Here is a 13,787-nt window from a genome sequence, read left to right as displayed (position 1 = left end):
CTTTTTTCCTCACATATCAACCAAGTTCAACCTCTGATTTTATGCTCTCTAATGTAATTTATTTCAAAAAAAACATTAAAAGCTATACTGTTGAAATTTTCAACTCATCATAAATTTTTTATTATGTTTTGAGTATATAATGAGTGATTGGAAGCTATATAGATAGGATAATAAAAATGAGTAAACAGATGATTACTTTCGTTGCGTGTGCAATTAAGGAGACTACGTTATATGTAATATAAGCCTTTTTTTTCGATAAATAAAAATGAATAAAATATGAAAAAAGTTCTTAATAAAAAAACATGAAGCTTTTTTGCCTTTTATCTTGTTAAAAATCATTCAACTTTATTTTGTCTTTAATTAATTAAATTTTTCTTGACTTTTGACAATTTTCCTTGAATTTTTATAAAGTAAAATGATATGAAAAAATAATTATAATAAATTTTTTAAAAGATATTTTATTTCATTTTTCAGATAAGTTTCATTTTTTTAAAGTAAATATAAATCTTCTTTGCTTAGTTTAAATTTTTTAAAAATGTTTAGCATTAACTTTAAAAACTACATGAAATATTGTTTAGGTATTCATTTCTTTTTTTTTTCGTGTGGCTTGGATCATAGATCACTAAAATTAATTGCTTTTTATAAGTTGCTGTACTTTAGATGATATTAAGCACTATTAAATTGTAATCTACTGACGTCATTCGCATAGCCTAAGGAATTTTAAGGGCAAATTGGCGGGAAATTTTTAATATGCTAATCGATTGATAATCAACAGCACGATGAAGCGACAGTATGCTTAAAACCAAGCTGGATCCAGAGTGGCAGTCAATTGACAAATCTGGTTGCTTTTGCCAAGTTTTCTCTGATATTTGATCCTAAGTAACACCAGATATTCTCCTCGTCGTCATGGCAATTTCAATTTCTTGGATTTGGATGGTTTTCCAGAAAAATCCAGTTCCAAAGCACTTATGGCTGGTATAATTTGAATGGACTTCAAACTTAATTTCTTGAGAATTTAATTTGCATCAATATCTTTGAAACTAAGTCATGTATGCCGTGGACCAAAAAGTCTGACAAAATCCTCCCCATATTTAAATTCAACAGCCTTAAATATCCTTCCTCCTCTAACGAGGCAGACATCATCAAAATGTATAATTGAAGAATCTTGAAATTTCAGGTCTATAAACCAAATAATTCGCTATGATTTCATTTTAAGTACCATCGATTTTCAAGTGGCATTCTCTTAGTAATACCGTATCCACATTTTTCATGATTAATTCATAAATATCATTCAAGGAATCAATTTAATCGATATTAAAAATCAGCTATGATTCATCTAAGAAATATTCATCTGGATACAATTTTTCAAGGTCATACAGAAATTTACTTCCTTATGAGTTGTGACACATTTTCATTTAAATGCTGTTTGCTTGTTGCTTGAACTACTTTTTAGATTCTTTCCTCCGAAGGACGTTATTGAGTAAGGATGCGGCTCTTTAGTAGTAGTTCGTTACTAATGTCCAACTGTTAAGGAAGATCGGGGTCTGAAAACTGATCTATCAGACTAACAGCATACTCTGAGCATACTCAATTGCAGAGTTGGACATTTTCTAGAGCTCGAAGTCGGCTTGAATTTTGTATGGAGTCGAGTCGACTTGAGTCTGCCATTTTATGACGACATTCGTACTTTCTTGAATGTTCCAATATAAAGTAGGATACATTTGATCTGGTTTTTGTGCCTTTAATCGCTTTTGACCTGATTTGTGTCAGATTTCAAACATTTCCTTAAACTAGATGAGTTCATCCATGCAACATTATTGAATTTAGTATTCTACATCAGCAAAAACTATTTCTTATGCTTTCAGGATTTAAAGCAATTAACTTTAGTGACCTCAATCCTTAATTTAATTTACTTATTTCATTTGCATTACGTTTTTCTTAAAAAGTTTTATTGCGAAAAGTTTTAATTTGATATAAAAAGGAAATCATACATGAGAATGCATAGAGAGACGAATTTGTTAAAAAACAATAGAACTTGTGCAAATGAGGACTATTTAGTCTAAAAAAAATATTATTATTTATGTAGCCGCGCACAATTTGAGTCAGGTATTTTTAATTATATAAGATTTCTTTTAATACTTGAAATATCTACTTACATATTTTCTCACTATTCGCAAATTACTCAAATTAATGAGCGCGAGAGAAAATTGAATTTTTTTTTGCGTTAGTTATAGAATATACATGTACAGCACTTTGGCAGCGAAAATATTTAAAAAATGGAGTCAAATTGTGAATACTTTATGAGTTTTCATAAAATTACATTTCCTTTTTTGAATTGGAATTTACTTTGAAAAATTTTGCTATGAATTATTTTGGAATTTTGGTGATAGTGGAGCTTAAAAGCTGTTCATTTTCTGTCTTAAAATTTTTCATGTAATCAATATTTATTTTTTTTTTGGTAGAAAAATTTACCTCAATGATTTTTAACTAGTCTACAAGATGCCATAAAATGTTGAGCTTAATCATTGAGTAGGAACCCAAAAGTCTATTTCTTTTTATTCTTTCCAAGTGTCAACGTGTGACCTGTACTGAATTGAGTCTTTCGTCGATTAAATTCCACAAATTCCTCTTCGAGCTTCTTTCGCGATTCTTCCAATTTACGCTTGTCTTCGGCATGATCCTTCTTCAATTTTTCGAATTTGGCATGCAACTTAATAAGGAGAACATAGAAAATTAATTAGCATACATATAGTCAGCATGATTAATTATAATAATCACCTCTTTTTCACTTTCTTTTAATTCTGCTTCTTTTTCTTTGACACGAACGACAAACATTTGGCGTACTTCGTCTTCCTTTGCCTGTAATTCGGCTACGTGATTGGAGCGCTTGGCCTCAAATGTTTGTTGGAATGAGACTGGCTTATTTTCACTATCAACATCAGTAAATCCCATCTGTTCTAAGCGTCTCTGACGATACAATTCGTAATGTTTTGTGTGAGTCTTTTCGCGCATATCTTCCATATTTGTGCGAATCAGCATTTCACGTAGCTTAACAAAGTCACAATGTGCTTCATTTTCAACTTGGACAATGCCCTAAAATTAAGATTAATTATAATTCCTATCTATTAATGATGATGATAAATATGTACCCATGGATAAGATCTAGCACGAATCATTTTGCTGCCCAACTTGACGAATTCTGTACTTCCAACAACAGCAAATGGAATATGCGAGTTCATTGAGTTGTTTTGTTCAGCGACGGTTTCATCGTCGGTGGGAAAATGATAAATCTGAACACCATTTGCTTGAAGTTCCTCATTAATTTTTGCCTAATTGTTTTGATAAATGATACACATTAGAATGACTTCTTCTTTATCATTATATTCATCAATCAATGTTAGTCTTACCTTAAATTTCTGCAATTCGGTCTTTGAAATTGTATCAGCTTTGGCAATAATTGGAATGACGTTGACTTTTGTATCAAGTTTCTTCATGCATACCAAATCCAATGATTTTAAACCGTGACCCGTTGGACAAATGAAATATAAGCATGCATGAATTCTACTATCATGATAAGTAGATATAGATCGTTTAATCTTCAACTCTTCTTGCAAATATGTCTCAAATTGCTGATCAATATAATCGACAAGAGACTTGAATGAATCATCTTTGTTAATTTGGTCACCATAACCGACTGTATCGCAAATTGTCAGCTAAAAACAGAGATATTATATAAAGTCACAGATAATAATTATCATAATCAAGTGATATTTACCTTCAATCTGACATTGCTTTCTTGCAACTCAAAAGTTTGTGCCTTTAATTTAACATTCGGAAGAGTATGAGGGCTTGGTGCTGACTCAAAATTAGTATTAAAGAGTGAATCCATTAATGTACTCTTTCCAAGACCCGTCTCAGAAATACACAAGATGTTGAAGACAAATCCATTTTGAATACTTTTGTTGACCAATTGATCCGGTAGACTATCGAATCCAACATGTCCCGAAAGTTTCAAATTACGTAAATGATTTTCATGCTGTAAAATGAGAGAAAATATGTTGAAATTAAACAGACGAATTTAATTATTAATTCCATAAGCATCTCAATTATACTTTCATAGGAAATTGAGAACGAGGCAAGCAATGTCGAAGAAAATGAAAAAAACATTTAAATTGAAGAGAAACAATACGAGTGGCTTATTTTATGTATGGTTAAAATTAGAACATCGAGTGTCACAAAGAAAACTGGAGAAATCATAATAACAATAATAAAATGGAAAGAATGTACTTTGGTATGCAAAATGCGTGCCTGACATTACCAATTTTTATGTGTTTTGTGTTTCTGGGCGCATATTTGTTTTTATAATAAAGAGATTACTTTTTAAACGGTTTCTTGACCTTTTTCACGTTTAGATCTGTTTCCCAAAATAACTAATAGCTCATAAAAAAATCAATCAGTTATCGAATTGATTGGAACTGACACGCAAAACAATAAATGAAGCAGGAAAAGTTTATGAATGCAATCGATTGAACTAAGCCACATAAATTGACTGATTTATGATTTCGATACATTTTTGTGCATTTGTAATGGAAATTTTAATTGCTGTAGTCGGTCAGTACATACTGTATGTAGCTATTAGCACTTATAAATAACTTTCATTTATTGCTATAATAAAAGAATCACTAAGAATGGAATACAATATATTGTTTATTTCCGGACCCAAATCATAATTCATAATTGCATGCTTACTTTAATTACTATACTTTCTAATATTAGGCACAACATCCAGTAAGCTGGATTAGAATATTTAAAAGAGAAATTACTAGAAAGATTGTAACAATAATTAATAATAAATATTTCGTGACTAAAAATCACAAGTCAATGAATCATCTTTTTCATATGAAAGTGAATTAAAGTCACCAGGAAGAGAAGAAGAAAATTCTTCCAGTTTATTGAGAAATTTTTTGACGCCCAGAAATTTATGTTTTTAATTTTATTGCAGAATTTCTTATTTGTAGCACGAATTATTATCTACACTAAGACTCACTTTATTAAGTATATCGACCTCAGTCATCTTTAACGTTTACACTTGCTCACTGTCTTAATAAAATTAAATAAAATCGCGAGAATGTCAGCAGTTGTATATTTTTTTTCTCGTAAAAAGTATTGCAATGTTGCCAGATTTCTATGTTGAAATTTTTTGAATTTTTTCCGTTATTTTTTTTCGTCAATATTTTATTTTTAAGGTTTTTCTTTTAGAAAGTAGAATTATAACTTAAATGATAATGTCCAAAATAGAAGAATAATTATATATTTTAATAAATCTGCTCCTTTAAAACTAAATTGATAAAAAATTTGAATTTGTAACGGGCATTTTATTTTCAAAAATCTCATTAGCTTCTGAGGTTCTTGAGGTTAAGCAAAATTTTTACAGTGGAAAATCGTATTTTAATTAATTCAACCAGATCCAGCTAATTTTGAGCCAACATGCCAGGTCAGTCACGTAGATATTGTAAGTTTTTATTAAATTAATTAGAAATATATAGTGAAAAAGTTATATTAAAGCTGATATTGATCGAAATATAATTTCGGAAAAACTCGCAAAGATCCAGTAGTGAATTAGAGAAAATTAAATTTTCCGTGAATATTACCAATAATTAACTGCCACTAATGCACTGAATTCAGCAGGGGGGAAATCATTTATGAGAATTAATAACTAGAAAAAAATTTAACAACAATATAAAATTTTCTACCTAATATTTCTGATTTAATTAAATATTTAAACAATAGGTGAGCCTTTAAATTATTTAAATCAGTCGTATATCAGTCACTTCTTAGTGAAAGATTTTTAAAAAGTATCAGAATTCTGGAAGAACTATCTAGAATTTGATATTTGTGTCAATTTTGTTGTCTCATTGTTATTTATTCTTAAAACAGCCCAAATGGAAGAAAAATACGGAGGATGTGAAGGTCCTGATGCCATGTATGTCAAATTAATATCCTCTGATGGACATGAATTCATAGTTAAAAGAGAGCATGCATTGACTTCCGGAACAATCAAAGGTAAATTGGTCACATTGCTAACATCCATGAATGTTACGTTTAACATTTTTAATATTTCACAGCTATGCTTTCTGGACCTGGTCAATTTGCTGAAAATGAAGCTAATGAAGTTAACTTTAGAGAAATTCCGTGAGTTATTATTGCTTATCGTTTGGTAGACAAAGTGAACAAAGTGAATCCAGTTGATGCAACTTTGTACCTTTAAAAAGTTGCATGATGTGATTTAAATGACCTTTCATCTTTTTGCAGTTCACACGTTTTACAAAAAGTCTGTATGTATTTCACATACAAGATTCGATACACCAATAGTTCAACTGAAATTCCGGACTTTCCAATTGCTCCAGAAATAGCGTAAATAATCCTCAATATTCTTAAATTAATTAATGTTTTTTTCATTATAGTTCTTCTAATTGCAGATTGGAGCTCTTAATGGCTGCAAATTTCTTAGACTGCTAATTCATCATAACTTACATTTGTTCATTTTTTTGTGTTAAAGAAAAGAATATAAGAATGTGTCTTTTATTTGGGTGAGAGATTATTATTTTGATATGCATTAGAATTTTTTCCTTATCACATTCAAACAAAAAAGCAACAAAAACAATTTTTGTAAGACATCCGATGTCTTCAAGACACCTAAATCAATAATTTTACTTATAATTTATTATTTTTAAATTCAGTTCCCTGAATGTTTAATAAAAAATTAATTAAAATGATAATAAATTTGCTGGATATAACTCAAATAAAATTTTTCAGGTACCGACTATTGTTCCTGCATGACTAGATGATTCACATACTGAGAATTTTTCCATAACAAACGAATATTTTCGTAAGGCACACATGAACAACTTTATAACAGACAACACCGATTCATATGATTCACTGATAAGAGAATGTACACAAAAAATTACACAGTTCCGAATGTCTGTATGCAGTCAGTCTTGGAAAACGTACGCTCTCGTTGACCTTAACATACTACCTTTTCCAATACATTCAATTGTGCAGCACTGCTTCGTAGTATTTTTTCGTCATTCAATATTCATTCAGTTGTTCTTAGTCCGCGTCCGTAACAACACATCGTATTGGATAGACTTCGTTGAAAAAAAAAAAAACGAAAATATTTACAAGATTTTTTTATTCTTTTTATTCCTCATTCTAAAATGATCGAAAAGTATTTAAAGTAACGAAAAGAATCGGAAAGAATATGTGAGTATTTAATGACTGGAATCTCCAAAGTAATTAAGTACATGACATAAAGAATGCAAAAAATCAAAAGAATATTGTAAGGGTTCTAGCAGCAGTGATTTTAAATGAAAATAAAGTGAAATGTCAAAAATAATAATGGGGAACTACAATGTAAATAGCTGAAAATGATTAACATCTAGCGGAACTTTAATGTTGCCAAAACACGATAGCATTGAACACTGCAAAGAAAATGTCAATATTATCTATGCCTATATTTTTAGGTAGCTATAAAAAAATTCTTTAAGTACAATTCTTATCAGCCGCAAATCTCGGCATATCAATCAAGGAGGGGATTTAATTTATTTTTTATCGATATCTGCACCTTAAAACCGGTTAAAATTAATTAAATCACTTCAGTCTCAAGAGTCTGTTCAGTTTGTCCTTCAATTGATTGACATCCAAATATCCATGACGCAAAAGTAATTACCTTTACATTAAATTAATAGACATCATATGAAGGCATTCGATTTACAATTTTTTTGCACATTGATCTCCCCATCTCATGTTTCACATCATTCAATCGAAGTTATGAACGAATTGTACACAAAACGATGAATAAGAAGAAGAGATATGACTTAATATGCCATAGGTAACAGAAACGACACAATGTCTTAGATTCCGTAAAATCAGAGCGGAAAGAACATCTCACGTTTTATTTTTAGGAATCAATAGATTTATATATAGAATATTACACATTTCCATGATAATAATTTTTAAAGAGTCATCGAGTTTCACGGCGATCCGATGCATGCATTTGGAAAAATATATAAAGGCATGTTTATTACTCAATATACAATCTTTATTGGAATATGAGGCTGTAAAGTGTTTACATATTGCCGCAAAAACAATATTCGCATTGCGTTGTGTATAGGAATTCTATTGCAATGATGTAATGATGATGTCAATACAATTAGGGCATTTAAATGTTTGAAGGATACAAAATATTTGAAATTAACGGCTAAATAATATTTGAATAATAACGATCAAAAAATATTTGAATCAAAAATTTCAAATAATAACGGTTTTTGACTCCTATTTACTTTGCATTAATCCTAATCTTCTGACTTATCGCTTGCATTCTGTGCAGTAATCTGAGATGCATCCTGCACACAACGACAAAGGCATGATTAGCTACTTGTTAACACCAGTTAACACAATTTACTACATTTAATTGATGCGCTTCAATAATAAATTCCCAAGATTCCAAATTAACTTTCATGTGACGAGAGTCAGTCAATTATGTATTTGTGATGATTCAATTCCATTTAGCTACATACACAAAAAATAATAATATATAAATCTCCATTTATCATCTATATACTTAATTTTTACAGATAATATCTGTATGTGTGAATGAATGACTTCATCAACAAATAGAATGTCGGGACATGCATATAATCAAGCATATGACACAGCCAGTGAAAGAAACAGTATATTTTGGGACGCACTATCAATGGCATCGGGTTCTGATAGAAATTCAATAGCACTATCGATCTATCATTCTGTGCCTGAATTACATCAGGACGAACATGATGGAGGTCATCAACATCGAATGAATGGAAATGATAAGGTAAGAATTTGCCAAATGAAAGTGAAAAGTGACTTTGTAACTACTTCCATATTCTTTTTTTCTTACTTATTGTTGTGTTCGATAAAATACATTATAGATTTGGCACGATTACCAAGACGACGAAGACATTCAAAATAAATCTGTTGACTTCATATTGGCATACAATGGAAGTGATGTAGCAAATAAGTATAAACGTCAGCTCTTCCAAAAGCACCTTACACGAGAAGGATTAAAATTAGAAATAGATGAATCCCAAGATGTTCATTTTGTCAAAATATACGCAACACGGGAAGTTCTGTTTCGATATTCGGAAATTCTCAAATTCAAGTTCCCAATCAAGTTAGACGAGAATGAGAATGAAGATCAAATAGAGCATAACAAGAAGATGAATAAGAAAAGTTCACCATTTTTAGAGAAAATGTATAATTTATTTAGGCTAGATCAAAGGCTATTTCCAAAAAAACGATATGAGCTATTTCATGAGTTTTCGCGCGACAAGAGTTACCTGTTTAACGTAGAAGAACCGAACTTCTTTCCAACATTTGTGAGACTTTCTGTTGTCAATTTCATTTTGGAACGAACGGCATTCTCGGATAGTGCAATGGATGATAATTGTATCGGTATTGATAGATTATTATCAGATTCTATTTATACAGCAGCATATCCACTACATGATGGTCATCATCGTGATGAGTCTTGTGGACGTGGATTGCTTTATAAGGAATGGGCTGAATTAAGGAATTGGATCAAGCATCAGCCGCTGGAATTAATTAAAAATTATTTTGGAGTGAAGGTTGCTCTTTACTTCTCATGGCTAGGATTTTACACAAATATGCTCATTCTTCCATCCATCCTTGGTATAATATGCTTTATAGTTGGACTGTCTACAATGTTCTCCAATAAAGTTGTGTAAGTAAAGCTTAATTAATCATACATACTATAAAGTTTATAATATGTCAATGTCATTGCTCACGCAGAAATGAGATTTGTAATGCTGATGACTCGGTTGTGCTATGTCCCAAATGTGACGATTGTGGTTTTACGAAGCTTAGCGAAACATGCATATACTCTAGAATCAATCACATCTTGGACAACAATTTTACGATATTTTTTGCAATTTGTATGGCAATATGGGCTGCAATCTATTTGGAATTATGGAAGCGATATTCAGCAACGATCGTTCACAGATGGGGTACAACGGATTTTACGAGAGAATCTGAACATGCACGTCCAGCATACTTGGCTAGGCTGAGGACAAAGAAGCAAACAAAAAATGTTAAAAACATTGAAACAAATCAAACGGAACCAACATTGAGCTTCAAATTTAAACTTCCAAATTATTTATTGAGCTACTCAATAATAATACTTTATGTGAGGTTTTCCTTAATGCTGAATATTAATGACCTTTTTACTAATTCTCAATAATTACAGATCTTACTGTCAATTGCAGTAGTTTTAGCACTCATCGTCTATAGAATGGCAACGTTGAGTTCGAAACGGGTATACGGTGCAATAGATCCTTTATCATTCAGATATATCGTCTTACTACCTGTCACGACAGGCATTATCAATTTGATAGTCATCACAATCATGAATTACCTCTATGATTACCTTGCAGTATTTTTAACAGATTTAGAATATCGTCGTACACAAACTGAATATGACAACAGTTTATCGCTCAAAATTTACTTGTTCCAATTTATAAATTACTACTCATCATTATTTTATATTGCCTTTCTGAAAGGAAAATGGCCTGGAACTCCGGCAAAATATAATCGGTTCTTTGGTCTACGGTAAGCTTATAAGCTATTAAGCATGGTTAATTAGATTTTAATGTGTGTAAATTGATATTTTATAGACAAGAAGAATGTGCTCCTGGTGGTTGCTTAATGGAACTGTTTATTCAATTATCAATCATTATGATAGGTAGGTGTTAAGTATGTAATCATATGGATATTTAGACTAGACCAAATTACGTATGAAAGTGTCGAGTCTAGTCGACTTTGTACTCAAAATTTTAAACAACATTTCGTGGACTTATTTTATTATGCAGCATGAACTTCGTGACACGATGAATAATTTCAAGGCACTAATTAATATTCTTTAAATTTCCAGGTAAACAAGCAATTAACGCATTGCTTGAAATCGCAACACCATGGCTGTTAAAGAAATGGAGAATCTTCAGGTACGGCAAGAAGAACACCGATGAAGAAGGCAGACTGAAGGCCACAAATCAGTGGACAAAGGATTACAAATTGACGGCATTTGATTCAATGGGATTGTTTCAAGAATATCTGGAAATGGTGTTGCAATTTGGGTATGACTGACATGCATTAAATGCTTATTTGTCCTAATTCTATGCCATTTTAGATTCTGTACATTATTCGTCATATCATTTCCACTTGCACCGCTGTTTGCCCTAATCAATAACATATTCGAGTTGAGATTGGATGCAAAGAAGTTTTTAGTATATTACCGTAGACCGGTGCCAAGACGGCAATCAGACATTGGAATTTGGCTAACGGTTATGCGGATGCTTGGAAAAATATCAGTCCTAACGACTGCATTTATCAGTAAGTTCTCTTATCATATATAAAGGCATAAAAAATTAATAAATTTCAACATTTTGCAGTTGCATTCTCGACAAGCTTTATTCCACGTTTAGTGCATGATAATTCAAAGGAATTGCGCAAAATGGAATATCTGAATTTTACATTGGCATACTTTAATACAGCTGATTTTGAGGAAACATCCATGCCAAATGCAACACTTTTTGGTGCACACGAGATTTGCAGATATCCAGAATTTAGAAATCCACCATGGGACGAACATCCATATAAACGGCCATATTATTATTGGCAAATATTGACAGCACGACTAGCATTTATTATCATATTTCAGAATGTAGTCGCGTGGCTACAACAATTTATCGACTGGGCCATACCTGATAAACCAGCACAATTAGATAGTTTAATTAAGCGCGAAAACTTTTTAGTGAGTAATAAAATAATTATTGAGGAGAGGAAGAAAGCTCTCAATCTGTCTAGACAGAAAATCGGTGAGATTGACTATGTCAATGGTAGGGTATTTTATGAGGCCAAGAGTTAAGGATGTTGATAATTCTTTTTTTTGTCAAATCTATTCTAAATGTTTCTATTTTACAAAAAAATTTAATTACGCTTCTAAATTAGTCTAAAGGAACTATTTTTTATTCTTATTATTAAGTGCAGCAACAATCTATTCTATAAAAAAAAAGTGCAAATGTTCTATCGGGAATCAAATTATGTTTTTATATTTGTTACTTAATTTTATTCTTTCCATTTATAATCTTCCAAAAATTATACGAGTCTATTACACTCAATGAAGCAATAAATAATTTTTTTCTAACATTTATAGACGTCTTGTTCATTAAAGTTAGTGTCGAGTCGAATCAAATCAAATAGATTGAAAATTAATCCAACAAGATTAAAAATAAATCCGACGATTTAAACTTAATCCTACAAAATTAAAGTTATTTTTAGGTCAGAACGTCAGTAAAACATGACAAACAGCTAAAGATTGTATAATTTAATTACTTGATTACACTCAAGAGACAAATGGGGATAGTTATAAATAGTATACATAAAGCACATTTAACACACACGACCAGCGTTAGTGAGTCGACGATAATTTGTCCGTTGAGATATATATTGATGTGATTTCAGTACATTTGTAGATGATAATGTGGTCATTTAGAATAGTTTACGATAGTTTGATTTGGATTTATCCTCGTGTGACTTGATTTTGTCTTTCAGAGCATTTAGTTCCTTAGTGACTGTTGGTTTGAGAGATGGATCAAGTTCAATAATTCGACTAGAATCTTCTTCTGCTTTTTGGACGTTCCAAGCACCAATGTGACCTTTACATCGACGATACAAGGCTTTTAGATTGTCTGGCTCATATGATAATACTTCTGTACAGCATTCAATGACTCGATAATATTCTTTTTGAACTAGTTTGCATTGAGAATAATTTAATAATAGTGGAATTTTCATTCTGGCCAAAACCATCCATTCCTCATCTTTGGCTTTTCTCTGAGCATTAATTGTTCTACAATTCCTAATGCTTTTGAGTACGATTCTTCAGCCTGAAGAAATTGATTCCTCTTGAAAAATTCATTTCCTTTAATTCGGAAGTCATCGACTGACTGCAACTTTTCAGTCTCATTTAGCTGCCAACTTTCCTTTTCATATTCTTCTGGCAGTTCTATTGATGTGACCTCAATTGTGAATATTAGATCGCAAGGATTCTTAAACAATTCATCCAAATCCTCATATCCAAGACCCTCATTCTGTAGGGTCATTCCACAGCAGTGCCGTTTCTCTTCAGGTTTCTTAAATGCATCTCTGATTGTCTTTGATATAAATGGATATTGCTGTACTAATGACTTATCAACATGAAATCTTGCGACCTCATTCAAGGACATCTTTTGTACAATTACTTCCCATACTTCCAGTTTAAATTTCTTACCCAAAACTAGTTCAAACAACTTATTAATTTTTCTGGAATCATCGATTATTTTTTGATTGTCTGCTCGTTTTGTTTCATAATGAAATTTCACTTTACATCCAGCTTTCAATGGAATATACTTTGATCCAACATAAATCGTCTCTTTCTTAATTAATGCTTCATTTACATCACACATTTTTAACAAAAACTAAATTGGAAAATTTCAATTCTGATATTTGTTTTGATTTTCTTGAAAACAAGAAAAACTATGGAACTGATTAGTATACAGCATAAAGCGCACTTCAAAGCACTTGCTAAATATATTTTCGTCTATCTAAAATAAATAAATCACATTTTAATTAATAAATTTGAAATTCCTAGAAAAATCTATAAAAATGTAAACAAAGCAACCAACGGCATTTTT

At 31.1% G+C, this 13,787-nt stretch overlaps 4 protein-coding genes across 7 annotated transcripts; 2 read left to right on the top strand and 2 right to left on the bottom strand.

Annotated features, from left to right (window-relative positions):
* Nucleotides 1–438: 438 nt before the first annotated feature.
* Septin2 (septin 2) lies at nt 439–5,180 on the bottom strand. Its single transcript, XM_070642636.1, has 6 exons — nt 5,048–5,180; nt 3,776–4,036; nt 3,408–3,713; nt 3,150–3,329; nt 2,779–3,093; nt 439–2,710 (listed from the first exon to the last, which is right to left on the bottom strand). Exons 1-6 carry the CDS (start codon nt 5,072–5,074, stop codon nt 2,546–2,548), a joined length of 1,254 nt encoding a protein of 417 aa, XP_070498737.1. The 5' UTR covers nt 5,075–5,180; the 3' UTR covers nt 439–2,545.
* Nucleotides 5,181–5,421: 241 nt separating this feature from the next.
* EloC (elongin C) lies at nt 5,422–6,783 on the top strand. Of its 3 annotated transcripts, none has more exons than XM_070642597.1 (5): nt 5,422–5,512; nt 5,938–6,063; nt 6,126–6,192; nt 6,313–6,414; nt 6,480–6,783. In XM_070642597.1, exons 1-5 carry the CDS (start codon nt 5,488–5,490, stop codon nt 6,517–6,519), a joined length of 360 nt encoding a protein of 119 aa, XP_070498698.1. In that variant the 5' UTR covers nt 5,422–5,487; the 3' UTR covers nt 6,520–6,783. The 3 variants fall into 3 exon arrangements, with proteins under 3 accessions (XP_070498698.1, XP_070498699.1, XP_070498700.1); XM_070642598.1 differs by having other exon boundaries at nt 5,425–5,494; XM_070642599.1 differs by lacking the exon at nt 5,422–5,512 and adding an exon at nt 5,694–5,790.
* Nucleotides 6,784–7,104: 321 nt separating this feature from the next.
* On the top strand, nt 7,105–12,268 carry LOC139092155 (anoctamin-2). Of its 2 annotated transcripts, none has more exons than XM_070642466.1 (9): nt 7,105–7,266; nt 8,683–8,875; nt 8,973–9,784; nt 9,853–10,246; nt 10,307–10,668; nt 10,734–10,801; nt 10,991–11,192; nt 11,246–11,448; nt 11,508–12,268. In XM_070642466.1, the coding sequence occupies exons 2-9, from the start codon at nt 8,684–8,686 to the stop codon at nt 11,981–11,983; spliced, it is 2,709 nt and encodes a 902-aa protein (XP_070498567.1). In that variant the 5' UTR covers nt 7,105–7,266; nt 8,683; the 3' UTR covers nt 11,984–12,268. The 2 variants fall into 2 exon arrangements, with proteins under 2 accessions (XP_070498567.1, XP_070498566.1); XM_070642465.1 differs by having other exon boundaries at nt 7,106–7,266; nt 8,640–8,875.
* LOC139092157 (AH receptor-interacting protein) lies at nt 12,157–13,620 on the bottom strand. Its single transcript, XM_070642467.1, is given in 2 exon segments — nt 12,157–12,938; nt 12,941–13,620. Coding segments are annotated over 2 exon segments (951 nt in total). The 5' UTR covers nt 13,560–13,620; the 3' UTR covers nt 12,157–12,606.
* Between the last annotated feature and the right edge of the window lie 167 nt (nt 13,621–13,787).

Source organism: Chironomus tepperi, unplaced genomic scaffold, assembly GCF_022539635.2.
Source record: "Chironomus tepperi strain 1889 unplaced genomic scaffold, CSIRO-AGI_Ctep_v1 contig_298, whole genome shotgun sequence".
NCBI lineage: Eukaryota > Metazoa > Arthropoda > Insecta > Diptera > Chironomidae > Chironomus > Chironomus tepperi.
Note: the sequence above shows the minus strand (reverse complement) of the source record. Positions and strands in the feature narration are given on the sequence as shown.